This window comes from Enhydra lutris, unplaced genomic scaffold (genome assembly GCF_002288905.1).
Source record: "Enhydra lutris kenyoni isolate GAN:26980312 unplaced genomic scaffold, ASM228890v2 scaffoldscaffold44, whole genome shotgun sequence".
Lineage (NCBI taxonomy): Eukaryota > Metazoa > Chordata > Mammalia > Carnivora > Mustelidae > Enhydra > Enhydra lutris.
In genome coordinates, this window is record NW_019154128.1 from 13,320,965 (window position 1) to 13,337,407 (window position 16,443).

At 39.2% G+C, this 16,443-nt stretch overlaps 1 protein-coding gene across 4 annotated transcripts in view; it reads left to right on the forward strand.

The window, feature by feature from the left end:
• The first annotated feature begins 457 nt into the window (after positions 1 to 457).
• The window catches only part of LOC111155863 (THADA, armadillo repeat containing), a 328,485-nt gene continuing 312,499 nt past the window's right edge, over positions 458 to 16,443 (forward strand). For 2 of the 4 annotated variants that reach the window (XM_022516297.1, XM_022516298.1), the window contains exons 1-9: positions 2,713 to 2,788; positions 3,292 to 3,386; positions 4,139 to 4,269; positions 8,632 to 8,780; positions 8,892 to 8,924; positions 9,179 to 9,227; positions 11,177 to 11,364; positions 14,542 to 14,636; positions 16,119 to 16,339. In XM_022516297.1, the coding sequence (XP_022372005.1) occupies positions 2,713 to 2,788; positions 3,292 to 3,386; positions 4,139 to 4,269; positions 8,632 to 8,780; positions 8,892 to 8,924; positions 9,179 to 9,227; positions 11,177 to 11,364; positions 14,542 to 14,636; positions 16,119 to 16,339 (1,037 nt within the window). Of the gene's footprint in view, positions 474 to 2,688; positions 2,789 to 3,291; positions 3,387 to 4,138; positions 4,270 to 8,631; positions 8,781 to 8,891; positions 8,925 to 9,178; positions 9,228 to 11,176; positions 11,365 to 14,541; positions 14,637 to 16,118; positions 16,340 to 16,443 lie in introns of those variants that run through there. The other 2 variants (XM_022516299.1, XM_022516300.1) reach the window with 2 other exon arrangements.

Here is a 16,443-nt window from a genome sequence, read left to right on the forward strand (position 1 = left end):
GCTTCTGCTTAAGGCCCGAACGACCCCACCTAGCAGGCTCTACGGTCGCTGGTTCCCGCAGCCCGGGGGCAGTTTTCTCTCCTTCTCCGCGCTGGGTAAAATGCGTGGGAGAAGGGTGGAATGTCTGGATTGAGGCACAGGTGCTCCCCGGTACTCCAGGTCTAGATTGCCCTAAGGCGAAAGAAGCCGGTAAACTTCCAAGCTGCTCACACTTTAAAGTCGGAACCGACCCAAACCCACTCACTAACACCCGCTCCCGATGACATCACCAACGCTTCGAACTCCTTATTGGAAGAGCGCAGTCACTAAGTTCTCGCGATGACTCCTGTACCAGGTCCCCTTGCTTCCCTCCCATCGCTCCGACCCGGTAGTCAACAGACCACGTTGCGAGCCACGGGGACGTCGCAGAACTAGACCAGCTCCTGTACTCGTCTAGACGGCTGCGACTCTTCTTAGACGCTCACGGGCACGAGGTTTGGCTCCCAGGCGTCCTGTCTGCCAGACGCGCGATAGCGCGCGACTCTCCACGGCTTGGCTCCGTCATTTTGCTAGGGCAGCCGGGTGATTCGCACCAATTCTCGTCCTTTGCTATCGCGAGAATTTGGCGGTGGCTTTACCGATTTCCGGTCGCTTAGGTCTCCATGGAGACAGCACTTTCAGCAGTGCGTTTTTGTTTTGGGGGTCACCTGTCGCTCTCCGAACTCCACGTGGTTCGGAAAGTACCTAGAGATTGTTTATGGGGTCAGCCAGAAAGGTGTGGATGGCAGTGAAGCAGCGGTCAAAAGGGAAGCAGCCGGTGGGACTTAGCAGTACAACTTACTGACCTATCTTCTGGACGCTGGAGTAGTGTTGTAGGGTGGGCACGGGGTTTCACCCAACTGGGGAGACCCAGTTCATCAAGACAAACGTTTAGGCATTCGTTGAGCACGCATAAGCACCGAACCAATTTTTATGTAGTCTTGAGGGTTCCACGATCAAACCCTGTTGTAAACTTACCATTCACCAGAGAATAGTCTCCCTAGTTATGTCTCTATCCCTTCTTAAGTTTGTGTATTGGTTACTTTCCTAGGAAATGATCCCCAGTAATTACCCTAGATCTAATCATTGTCACTTTTCACATTCTTACCTTGTCTTGCCATTATCTGTGTCCATTTTTATTACCAATTTCTGTTAAGTGTTTTTTCACATGCCATCACTGTATCGATTTCTTTTCAGATAGGCGGTAGGTTCTTCAGTGTCAGGACTAACTAGCTTGTCACTTAGATACGGAATATACATACCAGGTAGTGCACTTTTCTGTTGTTGAAAGCATACATCTCTGACAATGTTAACTTATTCATTTGTTTATTCACCAAATATTTATTAAGCACTCATTATATGCCAGGTACTGTTTTAAGAATTGAGAGTTAAAACAGTGGATAAAACAGATCGAAGTTGCTTCCTTCGTGGAGTTTATTACTAGGGGAGACAGACAATATACAAATAAACGAGTTATTGAAATTTTAGGTACTAGTAGTACTATGAAGGAAGTAAAGTAATGGAAATGATCTGTGGCATTTTAGATGGGTAGAGTGGTCATGGAAGGCTTCTCATAGGAGGTGTTGTTTGAAAAGAAACTTGAAAGATGGGGAAAAGATCTTGCAAACATCTCGTGGAACAAGCATTAACAGGTAGAGGTATGAAGAAGGGCAAAGTGCCTTAGATGGTGAAGAGAAGATTGATTTGTGATGAAAATGCAGAGGAAGGCAGGACCAGATTACTTGTGGCCTTGAGGGCCAGGGTCTCAAGTTGGATTTTATTCTAAGTGTAACTAGAAGCCCTTGGAAAGTTTTAAGCAGGAGAGTAATTAGATTTTATTAAAGTTTTAAAAAGATTGCTCTGATGATAGTGAAAAGAGGGGACTCCTCAGAAACAAGGGAGATGAGAGGAGACCAGTTGTGGGTCTGTTTGCAGGAGCCCAGATGCAGAGGGATCATTCAGCTTCTGCTGGGGTATTTCCAGGGTTGGGACAATTCTCTGTTTACAAGGAAGTCCATTCCACAGTTGGACCAGAGATTTCTTCCTTTGTATTGGGCTGGGATCTGCCTCCCTGAAACTTGCACTGACTTTTCCTCATTCTGTAGCAGGATAGAATACATCTCTTCTTTTTCTGACGGTCCTCCAACAACTGTAGCTGCTCTGTAACACTTGTCCTGTCCTCTTTTCTCCAGGACAAAGACCTTTGGTTAAGTAGAAAGGCACTGAGGTTAGTTGGGCCCAGTTTACTTTTGGAAAAACCATGCTGGTTTGTTATTGTTATTACTAAAAAGAAGGTTGGCTGTATTTTAAAATACAAAGACTGGGCCATAAAAGGTAAGAATAACTTTAGACAATAATAAAGTCTTGTTGAGCTTAAAAAATGTTTTTCTTTTATGAAGCAGAAATTCTTTGACCAGTGGTTCTCCACCTGAGGCCACTTTGCTCTCCAGGAGACATTTGGCAATGTCTGGAGGTATTTTTTGGTTGGCATAACTTGCGGGGAAGGAGATGCTACTGGCATCTAATGGGTAGAGGCCAGGAATCTGTTAAACATCCTACAATGCACAGAACAGCACTGCATAGCAAAAAATTATCTGGCCCCAAATGCCACTAGTGCTGAGGTTCAGAAATCCTGAATTAGACAATGCTTTAAACTCTTCTTTTTTGCAGCGACTGCTATTAATTCTATTTAAAATGGGTGTAAAAAAGAAGAAAGAAATGCAAGTAACTGCACTGACCATTTGCCATCAAGACCTTGAAACTTTGAGATGTAAGTGATTTTTGACTTGTTTGCTTCTTTTTTTTTTTTTTTTTAAGATTTTATTTATTTATTTGACGGACAGAGATCACAAGTAGGCAGAGAGGCAGGCAGAAAGAGAGGAGGAAGCAGGCTCCCTGGTGAGCGGAGAGCCCACTGCGGGGCTCCATCCCAGGACCCTGAGATCATGACCCAAGCCGAAGGCAGAGGCTTTAACCCACTGAGCCACCCGAGTGTCCCTAATTTGTTTGCTTCTTTTCTGGGTTATAGAGTATTTCTGTCTCTGAGACTCACTATCACATTATATTCAAACTCTTGCTATGTACTTTTCCATGTTCTTTACATTTAGTTTTGCATGTAAAATGGTTTCCTAAAAATTTTGTCTCCGGACTAAGCTCTGTCTGCTTTTTTTTTAGTTTATAAGTACTTAGATTTTTGATAATGCATAACAAAGGCAAACTCATATGCATACACTGTTAAATCCTTAAAGAAATTTTTTTGTGTGTGTTTTCTAGCTTTGGCTGATGTGGAAGGAAAGAATCTAGCTTCTTTGCTGTTACATTGTGTACAGCTCACGGATGGAGTGTCACAAATCCATTATGTTAAACAGGTAAGACTGCATTGATATTCATGGATACATCTTGAAGAATATCATGCTATTATGGGCTTCTAAAATTAACTGACAGCTTTTGGCTTCCAATTATTTAATATCAATGTATCATTAAAGAATAGTGTTGGTTTTTTTTCCTTTTCTGTTTGTTGTATCATCTCATTTTATTCAGAGTGTTGGTAGGAGCCATACTCAGGCCTCTACCACTATTGGAGCTGTAAAAGGATAGGACAGTGAGACAACTGTGCATACCTTTCTTTTTTTCTTTTTTCTTTTTTTTTTGTGCATACCTTTCTTGTGAAGAGAAATTTTAAAAAATTATTTCTATTAATTTGAAACCTTAAAACTTTTTAGCAGACACATTAAAAAGTTAATTTAAAATGTACAGACTGTCCTTACCAGTATTTCTGTGTTAGGATTTACCATTTGAACTTGCATAATTTTTTTGGAAAGCAATTAAATATATTACTGGTTTTTCAATAGTGCTATAGAATTCCTATACCATAAGCCATTAACAAGTCTAATTCTTAATAGAGGTGGGTCTGGAGGGTAAACTGGGAGTTGGGGATATGGGTTAAAAAGGTTAAAAAATACTTAACTAGGTATTTAAATCGGTATCCTTTAACAGTGCATTGTAGAAAACATTATATGCCATAATTGAGACTTCAAAGAGTATTTGAAACTCTATTACTTTGCTATGTATACTTGATAATAGAAAAAATTACTATGCCTTTGAATTTTTTGGATTGTAGATTGTGCCTTTACTGGAGAAGGCAGATAAAAATGGCACACGTGATCCCACTATTCGAAGTTGTTTGGATATTTTAGCCGGCATTTATCTTTCTTTGAGCGTAAAGAATCCCTTGAAGAAAGTCTTGGCAAGGTAAGGAGAAAAAGGAAAGGAAGTTAAGCATTATAAATGTTCAGTTTGACCAAAAGTAAACAGTATTGAAAATTCTCCTGGTTTGGTAAAACTGAACTGAGGTACATCACTAACAACTTCTTTTATATGGTCTCTGCTTTGTTTACTTATGACAACTTTTAAAACATGTAGACTGGCTTTTAGGTCACAGGCCTTAATAAAACAGGCTATGGGATATAGTTTGCTGACTCCTAATTTAGTCCATTTATGTTAATGCAATTATTGGTTAAGTTTAATCTGTCATCTTGCTATTTCTTTTTCCTCTTTTTTTCCCATTTGTTCTTAGTTTAAACATATTTGTAATTACACAGGTAATACAAGAATGTATGCTTGATGTAAAGACATCAAGCAATGTAGGAGTGAAAGAAATAAGAAATGATCCTTCTGTTTCACTCTTTCTGGCTTATCTTACCTTTTTTAGTAAAGGTCATCAGTTAACATTTTGGTATCTATCTCTTTAGACCTTTTCTTGTGTGTGTTCTGTAGCTTGTTTTTTCACTAAAGAATGTTTTAGAGATAGTTTCAAGTCAGCATAGTCCGTATTCTTTTTTTAATTGTGTGAAAAAACACACAACATAAAATTAGCCATCTTAACCATTTTTGAGTGGTAAGTATATTTACATTGTTGTGCAGTGGATCTTCACAGAGTTTTTCATTTTGCGAAACTGAAACTATATACATTGAACAGTAAATCCCCATTTCTTCCTTCCCCAGCCCCTACCACAATTCTACATCCTGTTTTTATGAATTTGATTACCTTAGTTACCTCATATGAGTGGAATATTTGTATTTGTCTTTTTTTTTTTTTTTTTGATTGGCTTATTTTACTTAGCATAATGTTCTCATGGTTCATCCTTGTGGTAGCATGTGGCAGGATTTTTGTTCTTCCTAAAGCTGAATTATATTCCATCATCCATATGTACCACATGGTATTCATTCATTCATCTGCTGATAGACATCTGGGTTGCTTCCTCCTCTTGGGTATTATGAACAATGCTGCTATGAACATGGGTATTTAAATATCTCTTTGAGATCCTGCTTTCAGTTCTTTTGGATATTTACCCAAAAGTGGGATTACCGGATCATATGGTGATTCTATTTTTAATTTTCTGAGGAACCTCCATATTGTTTCTCATAGTGTCTGCACTATTTTATGCTCCCACCAAAAGTCCTTATTCTTTTTCTCTCTCTTTCTTTCTTTCTTTCAAGATTTTATTTATTTGACAGAGAGACACAGTGAAAGAGGGAACACAAGCAGGGAGTATGGGAGAGGGAGAAGCAGGCTTCCCGCAGAGCAGGGAGCCCAATGCAGGGCTTGATATTAGGACCCTGGGATCATGACCTGAGCCAAAAGCAGACGCTTAATGACCGAGCCACCCAGGCACCCCAATTCCTTATATTTTCTTACAGCTATAATTTCTATAATATGGATATACCAAAATTTTTATGTACTGAGTTACATATTATTTAATCACTTTCCATTGATATTTAGTTTGTTTTGTTTTCATTATTCCAACAATGATACAGTGATATTCTTAATTATGTTATAAGTGTTAAGATAAATTCCTGTAAATGGAATTTCTTTACCAAAAACATTGCTAACCTGTACTCCCCCAAAGGTATTCCAGTTTATACTCCTACTAACAGTGAACGAGAGTGCCAGTATCTTCATATCTTTCTAACACTGGGTAATACCAATCTTTAAACCATTTAAAATCTAACAGATAAAAAAATAATACTTTTTTTACTTTTCATTTCCCAAATTACTAGTGAGATTGAACATTTTTTAATATGTAGAGTTTGACTATTTGTGATTATATGTCTTTTGTCTGTTTCCTTGTTAGAATGTCTTTTCTTTTTATGTAAGTAAATTTATTTAACATGTCAAAAAGCAAATGATCAGGGGTGCCTGGGTGGCTCAGTTGATTAAGCATCTGCCTTTGGTTCAGGTCATGATCCCAGAGTCCTGGGATCGAATCCTCAATCAGGCTCCCTTCTCAGTGGGGAGCCTGCTTCTCCCTCTCCTTCTGCCCCCTGGCTCATGCAGTCTCTCTCACTCTCTCTCTGTCTTAAATTAAAAAAAAAAAAAAAAAAATCTTTAAAGGAAAAAAAAAAAGCAAATGATTAGATACTGGCCAGTTCTAGGGTTTTGGGGAAGTAGTCAACAGTGTCATCAAAGATCTTGATGTTTTCCCTTTTTCTCCCATTTGTTGGCCATATCTTCCCTCAGAATTACAAGGAGCTGTAGCAGTTGCAGCCACTTTATATAGACATGACAGCTTCAGAAATAAAGAAAGGAAACTTCCTTTTTTCCATCTCTTTTTATTGGAGAGAAAAACATTTTGCAGATGGTCCCAGGAGACTTCCTATCACTTTCTGTTGTCAAGATTGGGTCATATACCCCCTTCTGGTTGTAAGAATGGCTGGGAAACAAGACTCTCACATCTTTGGCTTCTGTAGTGGGAGGTGGGTTTTGCCACTAAAGAAGGGCTTGGGTATGAGATCTCTATCTAGATTATGTACTAGATATCCCTTTGTTTTATTACTTATCTTTAAACTTTCTTTATGGTCTATTTGCCTTACAAAAATTAGAATATTTTTCTTGGTGATCAAACCCACCAATATTTTTCTTTGAATAGATTTCTGAGTTTCATGCCTTCCTTAATGTATGCTTTCTCTACTATAAGATCATACAAAATTACTTGCTTGTCTTTATTAAAATACTTCATCTGGAATTAAACTTTGAGTGGAGTGTAAGTTAGAGATCCAATTTAGTTTTCGATAATGGGGACCCACTTATTCGCAAACTTTTGAATAGTTCATCTTTCCCATGTATCTGGAATGCCACTTTATTATGTTCTGTGTTCCTGTATAAACACAGATTTGATTTTAGACTTGGGTCTGTTTGTTTATTCACCAACATCACGCTTTTATTTACTATAGTTTGATAATGTAGTTTGATTATATGCTGGAACAAGTCACCCTCCAGGGACGACTTCTTCAGACTATTCCTATTTCTAAATTCTTTCTCTTCCAGAAGAGCTTTAGAACTGTTCAGTCATATTTTAAAAAAAGTGCTTACTGGTTTTGATATAGATTAATTGAAGTAAATTTGACACTAAATTGAATTTATCTATTAAGTAAATTTTTTTGCCTGTCTACTATATGTCAAGTAAGTATTCCAGGCATTGAGGTTATAATGAATAAAACATTTTAGAATAGAGGTTAGATACTTTTTTTTAAAGATTTATTTATTTTAAAGATTTTTTAAAAAAGATTTTATTTATTTGACAGAGAAGAGAGAGAGATCACAAGTAGGCAGAGGGGCAGGCAGAGAGTGAGGGGGAAGCAGGCTCCCTGCTGAGCAGAAAGCCCAATGCGGGGCTCGAGCCCAGGACCCTGAGATCATGACCTGAGCTGAAGGCAGAGGCTTAACCCACTGAGCCACCCAGGCACCCCAAAATTTATTTATTTTAGAGAGAGAGAGTGAAAATATGGGGAAGAAGGGGCAGAGGGAGAGGGAGAGAGAATCTCAAGCAGACTTCCTGCTGAGCCAGGAGCCCGGTGCTGGGCTTGATCCCTTGACCCTGAGATCATGACCTGAGCCGAAATCAAGAGTTGGAAGCTTGACCAACTGAGCTACCCAGGCACCCCTGGAAGTTATGCTCTAAGAACAAGATTGAAAATAAATAATCAAAATATATAGGATTAGATGAAATGAATGCTATGGAGAAAAATAAAGCAGCGAGGGGGAATGGGAGTACTAATGCTGGGGTGAAGGTTACAGTTTATGGAGGTCACTTCAGATGTCTTTGCTCAAATGTCATTGTTAAGGTGATATTTGAGATTGACCTGAAAGGGGTGAGGGAATGATTATTGGGTCTATTTGAGGGAAGCATGTCAGGTGGAGGAAATAGTGAGAGCAAAGGCTTTGGTATATTGTCGCAACAAGGAAGGCTATGTAGCTAGAGCTAAGTGAACATGGATTAACAAGAGGTTAGAGAGATAATGGTGGCGTAAGAGTGTGTAGAGTCTTGTAAGTTATTGTCAGCACTATGGCAACTAATTTGAGCGGGACATTGTTGGATGATTTTAGGCAGAAGACTAACACGGTGTTTTTATATTATCACTCTGGCTACTCTATTGAGGAGGGAAGCAAGATGGAAGCAAGGCGTTCCAGTGATTGTGGCATGAAGTTAAAATTTTCTGGCTGTATTTTGAAGGTGTAGTTCAGTATTCCTTAATTTGTATGATTCCCTCCCCACTCCGTATACCCACTTGCTACATGGTTATGAAATATTTAATACTTGATTCTTTTTCTAGCTCACTAAATGGCCTACCTGAATTTTTGCTAACTGAGGCTGTACAAGGTTTTACTTCTCGTCTTCAGGAAGAATTGAATACTACTGATCTATACTCTTACAGGAAAGTAATTGATAATATATCTTCCTGTATGGAGAACTTTGACTTGGGTAAGCCAGCTCTTGTGTAGTATTTTTTCTATCATTACATCATTGTTTTTAAATGACATTAGATTTTGGCCCTGGAGCTCCTTACCAGTGTTAATTTTTTTATCCCCACAGGTAGAACAGGAGTTAATAATCTTCTCAAAAATGGTAGGTCCTGTTATTTTATTTTATTTTGAGGGGGTAACTGCTTGTATGAGTCATTTTGGAACTGGTTCTTTTCTCTTGGCAATGGGCAGAGTCTTGCAGATTACTAGAGTACATCATGCCCCTTCCTTTTAAGTTTCTACCTCTATAACATGATATCATTATAGGTAACACTAACTTAAAATATTTTCTTATACTGACATTACACTTTACAGTTTTAGGTTCTGCTTTGTCATTATGTATTCTTTTTGTTTCAGTGCTCCATTTTCTGCAGAAGAGTTTAATTGAAATCTCAGAAGAAAATAGGCGAGTATTATGTGTTCACATGCTTGTGCGTCTATGTGTATGTACACTTGTAGTTGTGTATTGTCTTTGTACAAGGGAAATTTAAAAAAAATTCCAGAATGTGCTTCATTCCATCCCTCTCTGTTAATATTAGTCCTGATTATTGAAATTTATCTTTCAGAAGTTTGATATTTAATTTAACCAATCAAATAAATTCTTAGGAGAATATGAGTATGAGCTTCTTCCTCCCCAAGTGTTCCTTTCTGATAGCATTCTGTTCTTATTTTATGAGTGAAATATCTTGTTATCTTTCTGAGGATATTAATGATAGTTTTTTTTTAATAGTTTATCTTTATATAGTCCTATTTCTTTGAAGTTGCTTTTTTTCTGTTTGATGCTTTCACTTTGCTAGATGCTCTTATCAGAAATCTGGTGATTTTTGGCCAAGTGCCCATATTTAAGGATGGGGTACTGAGAGTTGATTTGAATCTGTGCATATGAGTGGGGTTGATTGCAGGTTTTACTGTAGGCTAATTTAGCTAGGCTGTTGCTTTGGGAAACCTCTGATATCAATATCACTACGTTTTTTTTGCATGGGTAACAGATTCTCCATGGAATCAAACCATTGGCTTAATATTCTGGCTGCTGAGGGAGTGAAGAAAGATTAGGTTGTGGCATTTGGCATTCATTGTTCATATGGTTACCTAATTCTCTTGTTTGCAATATGGTGTTCCTGGCTTATCTGTGCATGTTGTTTTACCTTCTCTAGAGGTAAGCCAGTTGTAGCCAGTAGCCAGTTTTCCTATTTTCTGCTGTGTTGAGAATAGATTGAAAGGGGTGGCAAATATAGAAGCTGGGAGACCAGTTAGGAGGCCATGGCAATAATCCCAGGGAGAGATGAGAGTGACTTAGGCCAGGAGTGGCAGTGGAGGTGGTCTAATTCTGTGTGTATTTTGAAGGTAGGACCAACAGGATTTTCTTAGAGATGGGGTAGGAAAGAGAGAAGTCAAGGATGATGACCAAGTTTTTTTAAGGTAGAGATCACAGCAGGTAGAGCAGGTTTGGAGTTGAAGATGAGTTCATGTAGTTTAATATGTCTGTTAGACATCCAAGTGCAGATATTGATAAGAAGTTGCATATGCAAGTCTGGGATTAGCAAGAGAGATTCAGGCTGGAGATACAAATTTGGAAATCATCAGCATGTAGATCATAATTTAAAGTTTATGAGCTAGAAGAGATCACATCAAGGGAACAAAGTAGCTGAACCAAAGAGGGAGAGTAAAGACTGAGTTGTGGAGAACTGTAAAGAGGTTAGGGAGAAGAGGATAAGTTAGCCAAGGTATCTAGGAAGGAGCAATGGTGAAGTAGGAGAAAATGGAGGAGAGCCTGGTGTCTTGGAAGTCAAGTGAAGGAAGTGTATCAAGGTTGAGGGGGAGTGTTCAAGTTTAGAAATTGTGGCATTCTTGGGACCCCTGGGTGGCTCAGTTGGTTAAGTGTCTGTCTTCAAGTCAGGTCATGATCCCAGGGCCCTGGGATTGAGTCCCTCATCGGGCTCCCTGCTCAGTGGGGAGCCTGCTTCTCCCTCTGCCATTTCCCTTGCTTATGCGCACTCTCTCTCTCTCTCTCTCTCTCTCTGACAAATAAATAAATAAATAAATAAATAAAATCTTAAAAAAAAAAGATTGTGGCATTCATTCTTGATCTGTTATTTTTACTGTTAAAAAAGAGAAGCAAGGTTAGTCATTAACTGAGAAGGAGGAAAATGTTGAGGTAAGAGTGTTGAAAGTTTACAGTATATGTCCCCGTAATTGGAATGTTTATGGGAGTGGAGGAGAGAGTCATAAATGTCTAGTATAATCTAAAACGAATTTTGGCCCTTTGATTGAGGAATGTTTCTTTTGCAGAGGGATAAAAATGGGGGCATTTTTATGTGACTTTTCTTTTGTAATAATGTCTTTTCTTCATTATAGAAAATTTGCTGGAAATCATATAGTTCAGACGCAACTGATGAATGACTTGTTAGTAGGCACTAGAGTTTCAGTGATGTTAGTGCAGAAAATACAAGACTTTCAGAGAATTCATTTGAAGGCTTCTACTTCTCCCATATGGCAAAGTATGTGTGGATTGCTGAGTATTTTCACCAAGTTTTTAAGTGATGGTAAGTGTAAAACCATAAAAATGATGATTATAATTGAGTGTCATTCAGCTTGTGCTAATAATGATATGAAATGTTTGATACTTAGCCGAGTTGTAGAACCTCTCTTCCAGCCCCTTAAAATGGGGAAACAGCCTGGATTATGAGGTTTTAATGCTTTTTCTTTCAAATGTACCAGTTCTGCAAGGGATAATGTTGAAGGACTTTTCTAAATGTATGTGTATGTGTGTATTGCGAAGAAGAAAACCTAACAGTCTTAGTATTGAAAAGCCACAGACTTTAAATGACAAAAGAAATTCTTGATAAGAAGAGATTTCCAAATTTGAGTGGACGATCTGGAAAGGAGAACATAACCCATACATGTCTCTTCAAGTGATGATGGTAGTCCTTGTTGGGGGTGGTCATCGTGCCCCCTTATGTCTCTTGTATGTTGCTTCTATCTATATAAACTGTGTTACTGGGAAGCCAAATAGTTAATGAGAGGAAGTCTCTCTTGTGAAAGTATTTCAAATAACAAAATAAAATGAAATGGTAGAATATCACCATTTTGTAACTCGAGGAATGGATGCAGGCAGTAAGCATCGGCACTTGCTAACTTTACAGAACAGACAGCCAGACAACGTGTCTCCCTTAGAGGCTTGCTTTTACCACCCATACTCTTCCCAGAGTGACTGAACTTGAGACTGATCTCTAGGTCACCTGCCCATTTACAGGAATTACAAAAGACAGAAGAGTGTGTTGAACTGCATTAGGATGAGGCGACCCCACATCCAGATTGTGGGGAAACTGCAGATCAAAGGCCAGAGCTCTTGAACGGAGAAATTGTAACGAAATGAAGGGTAGAGAGGGCACCTGGAGATTAAAAGGCACTTAAAAGATATAGCAGATTTTTAAAAAAATGGACAGGCCTAAACTACAGTGTCTAGGGATACACATTTGATGAATAAAACCATTTGAAAATCAGGAAGCCATTGCTTTGGATGTCATGATAATCCTTACTCAGGGTGAGAGAAGGGGGTGTGGCTGGGATGAGGCACATGGAGGAGCCTTTTGCGCTGGGTGCCTGAGTTTGATTTCTCACCTTGAACACTGGGTACAAGAGGGTTTACCTTCAAATAATTCATTAAGCTATACACTTGTTTTGGGTGTTTTCCTATATCAGTGTGTTACAAGATAATATAAGATTAGGGACACCTGGGTGGCTCAGTTGGTTAAGCCACTGCCTTCGGCTCAGGTCATGATCCCAGAATTCTGGGATCAAGTCCCGCATTGGGCTCCTTGCTCAGCTGGGAGCCTGCTTCTCTCTCTGCCTGCCATTCTGCCTGCTTGTGTGCTCTCTCTGACAAATAAATACAATCTTTAAAAAAAAAAAAAAAAGATTAACAAAAAAATGATACGTAACACATAAAGTATTTACAAAAAGTTTTTTTTTTTTTTACCCTTGACCTCACATTCTGTATGGTCATGCATGCATGCATATTAACTTATTAAAAAATTATTGGGGTCAGTTTAGAGTTTTTGTTTGTAAAGAGCAGTAACTGACTCTGGTTTTGCTAGGCTAATGGGAGAAAACATAGTATCTCACTGTTTGTATGTTTTGAATCCTGGTAACTAGTGAAAGTGCTAGCTGTCTTGTCCAGATGGTTTTATTTATTTATTTAGGCTAGGATCTCAGTTATTGAAAGGAAAGTTACTTAGAGATGCAATTTACAGACATCTTTTCAGAGAACATTTGCTTTTTAGAAGAGGACTTTGTTATTCTTAAAAAAAAAAAAAAAAAAGTCTGGTGAAATGCAGGGAAGACCTGATTTCAATACAAGGCAGCCTCTTTTCTGAGCAGTTGGTAGGGTCTCTCCAGTGCTGTTCTTCCCCAGGGTTTTAAATTTTTTTTGTTTAAAGATTTATTTATTTGTTTATTTGACAGAGAGATATCACAAGTAGGCAGAGAGGCAGGCAGAGAGAGATGGGGAAGCAGGCTCCTTGCTAAGCAGAGAGCCTGACGTGCGGCTCAGTGCCAGGACCCTGAGATCATGACCTGGGCCGAAGGCAGAGGCTTAACCCACTGAGCCAGCCAGGCGCCCTTCCCCAGGGTTTTAAAGCTTCACCTATCAGTCAAGTGTTTGGCTGCAGGTAACAGAAAACTAAATTTCGAGGACTTCAGAGGATGTCCCTCCCCTCACTTCCACTTCATAGGCAGTTCAGAGGCAGGTGATCCCGAACGCTGTATGCAGTCTAGGACCCAAACGTTTCTGCCTTTCTGCTCTGCTCTCTTCAACATGTTGGCTTTCACTGCCACGTTTGTTGCCTCATGGTTGCCATTTGACTGCTGCAGCTCCAGACATTATGTCTGTGTATAAGGCAGGAAGGAAGGCCAGTTGCATCTTTACCTTTAGGAAAGGAAAAACAAAAGTGCCCAGGTACTTGCTTACATCCCACTGGCCTGAACCCTCATGTCTACCTTGAGTTGTGAGGAAGATAGAAGAAGCAAGTGTCCTTCCTTTGGCTGCGGACATGGATGCTCCAGTCAAAGTCACAGTTCTGTTAGCAGGAGTAAAGGGCAAAATGGGTATTTATGAAGTAGTTCATGGTAGGCATTTATGATTCTTAACCCAGGTTGAATAATTTACCATATTTGGTAAACTTTCTCACAAACCAGAGGCTGATAGGAAACAGAGAAGATAGCAAGCCAAAATTGGTTGCATTGGGTATAGTGCCAGTGACGGCGGAGTTTGCAGTTAGCACTGATGCAGGCACTTTACACAGCCCTGAAACCACGTTAAGAAAAAGTAATATATGTGGGGGTTGGGATTCAAGGCGTCAGTGCAGGGGAGACAAGTGGTATTGCTGCTAGATATGCTTCAGGGAGAGGAAGAGAGAGTAGGAGTTAGAGGAGAGAGGGAGGAATCACATTGATTAAGCATTTATGTGCTGGACATAAAAACCTTATGTTAATTATGCATTTAAACCTTATAATAATTGTCAGGAGTTATAGTCTCTCATTTTACAGAAGAGAAAGCTGGGTCCCTAGGAGGTTAAATAACTTGCTCAAGGTCTATTCGACCTGGGAATTGTGCTAGAAATTGCATCTAGGATTATCTGACACTGCACCATGTACTTTTTCCACTGGACCAAAGCATCCATTGTCATTTAATACATTTTGTTTACTTTTTTGCCAAATAGATGACCTCTTACAGACAATTCAGAGTACGTCTGGATTAGCTGTTATTCTTTTTATTAAGGCTATGTTTCATCCACCTGAAAAGATTCCTGATTTGGTGAGTGCATCTCCTTTATAGAATTGTACTTGATGGATAATTAGACACATGTTTAAAAAATATTTTTAAAGAAGTGAATTAAAAATTTCTTTCTGCATAATCAGAATTTTTCTGGTGATCATTTTCTCTTATAGTAAGAGACAGTCCAAAAATGCAGAAAAAGCAGAAAGAAGACAATAGCAGTCACCTGTTAATCCATCTCACAAAGATAATCACCATCAACATTATTATCGGTATATCCTAGTTTGTTTCTAGTGCTGTTTGTTCAGTTCCATCTCTCAGTATTATGAGAGATACTTATAATGTTGAAAGTATGCAGGAGTTAATGTATAGATACATGGAGTCATTACTTTTTGATAAATATGTCCTTTTTATTAAGAATAACCCAGGGGGCCAGGCACCTGGGTGGCTCTGTTGGTTAAGCAACTGCCTTTGGCTCAGGTCATGATCCTGGAGTCCTGGGATCAAGTCCCGCATCGGGCTCCCAGCTCCATGGGAGTCTGCTTCTCCCTCTGACCTTCTCCCCTCTCATGCTCTCGCTCACTCTCTCTCTCAAATAAAAAAGTCTTAAAAAAAAAGAATAACCCAGGGGTGCTTGGGTGGCTCAGTCAGATAAGCGTCAAACTCTTGATTTCAGCTCAGGTCTTGGTCTTGGGGTCGTGAGTTCAAGCCCTGTGTTGGGCTCCGAGTGTAGAGCCTACTAAAAAAAAAAAAGAATAACCGAAATGTTGTACTTTGTTTTTATTTATTTATTCATTTATAAAAGACTTACTTATTTGAGAGAGAGAGCAAGAGAGTGAGCACAAGCACGAGGAGCAGAGGGAGAGGGAGAGAATCCCATGCGGGCTCAGCACTGAGTGCAGAACCCAGTGCAGGGCTGGATCCCACGACCTTGAGATCATGACCTGATCTGAAACTAGGAGTCAGATTCCCAACTGACCATGCCATCCAGGCGTCCTCCAAATATTACACTTTAGATGGGAAGCATGTTAGGATCGATTTTTCAGTGTATTTGGTCAGATGCAAAGTATAGTTGATAATTGGGCTATAATTCTTATATTCAGTACTAGCAGGTTTTTTTCTTTCTTACTATATAATCTAGAAATTTCTTTTAGCTATTTACTTGACTGTTTGCAAAATAGATGTGTACTCTTCTGTGAGATCGCACAAGATATCACTGCATAAAATTTAACAATTTGATTTCTAAAATCACCACTTAAAAGCATTAAGCTCATCCACCTGCATGTAGCGGTATGTTTTGCTCTGCTGGTCCATTCAAACCAGCAAAATGGTTCATGTATTTAGATTGAATTTTTTTCCCCTTTTGATATAATAATTTCAGCACTTGTGGCTTTTCGTCTTTAGGTTCAGTTATTTTTCCTAGGATGTTTCAGGGGGAAAGGGAATTTTGCATTTACATTTTGAAATATCTGAAAAGTTTTCGAGGCTTTATAACATGTTAGCTGTGTTGTGTTTTTCCAGATTAGTAGTTTGCTTCTCCGTTCAGTGGACTGCGCCAGCATGCCCGACTGGGTTTTGAACTGCTGCAGGAGCCTTTGTTGTACTGATGTCTCGCAGTCAACTCTCTTATTCCTGTGTCAGGGGACACTCACCATGTTGGACTGGCAGAGTGGGAATATGGGCACGAGTGGGGAGACCCTCCTCTTGAATATCGTGCATGTCTTGTTCACCTTGAGTTCACAGTGAGTTTTCAGGCTACTGTCTCCTACTCTGTTTTGCTTGTCAGACATTTCAAAGATGGCAACTGAACTAGCATATTTAGTAATTCCATGAAAAGTACACAGGG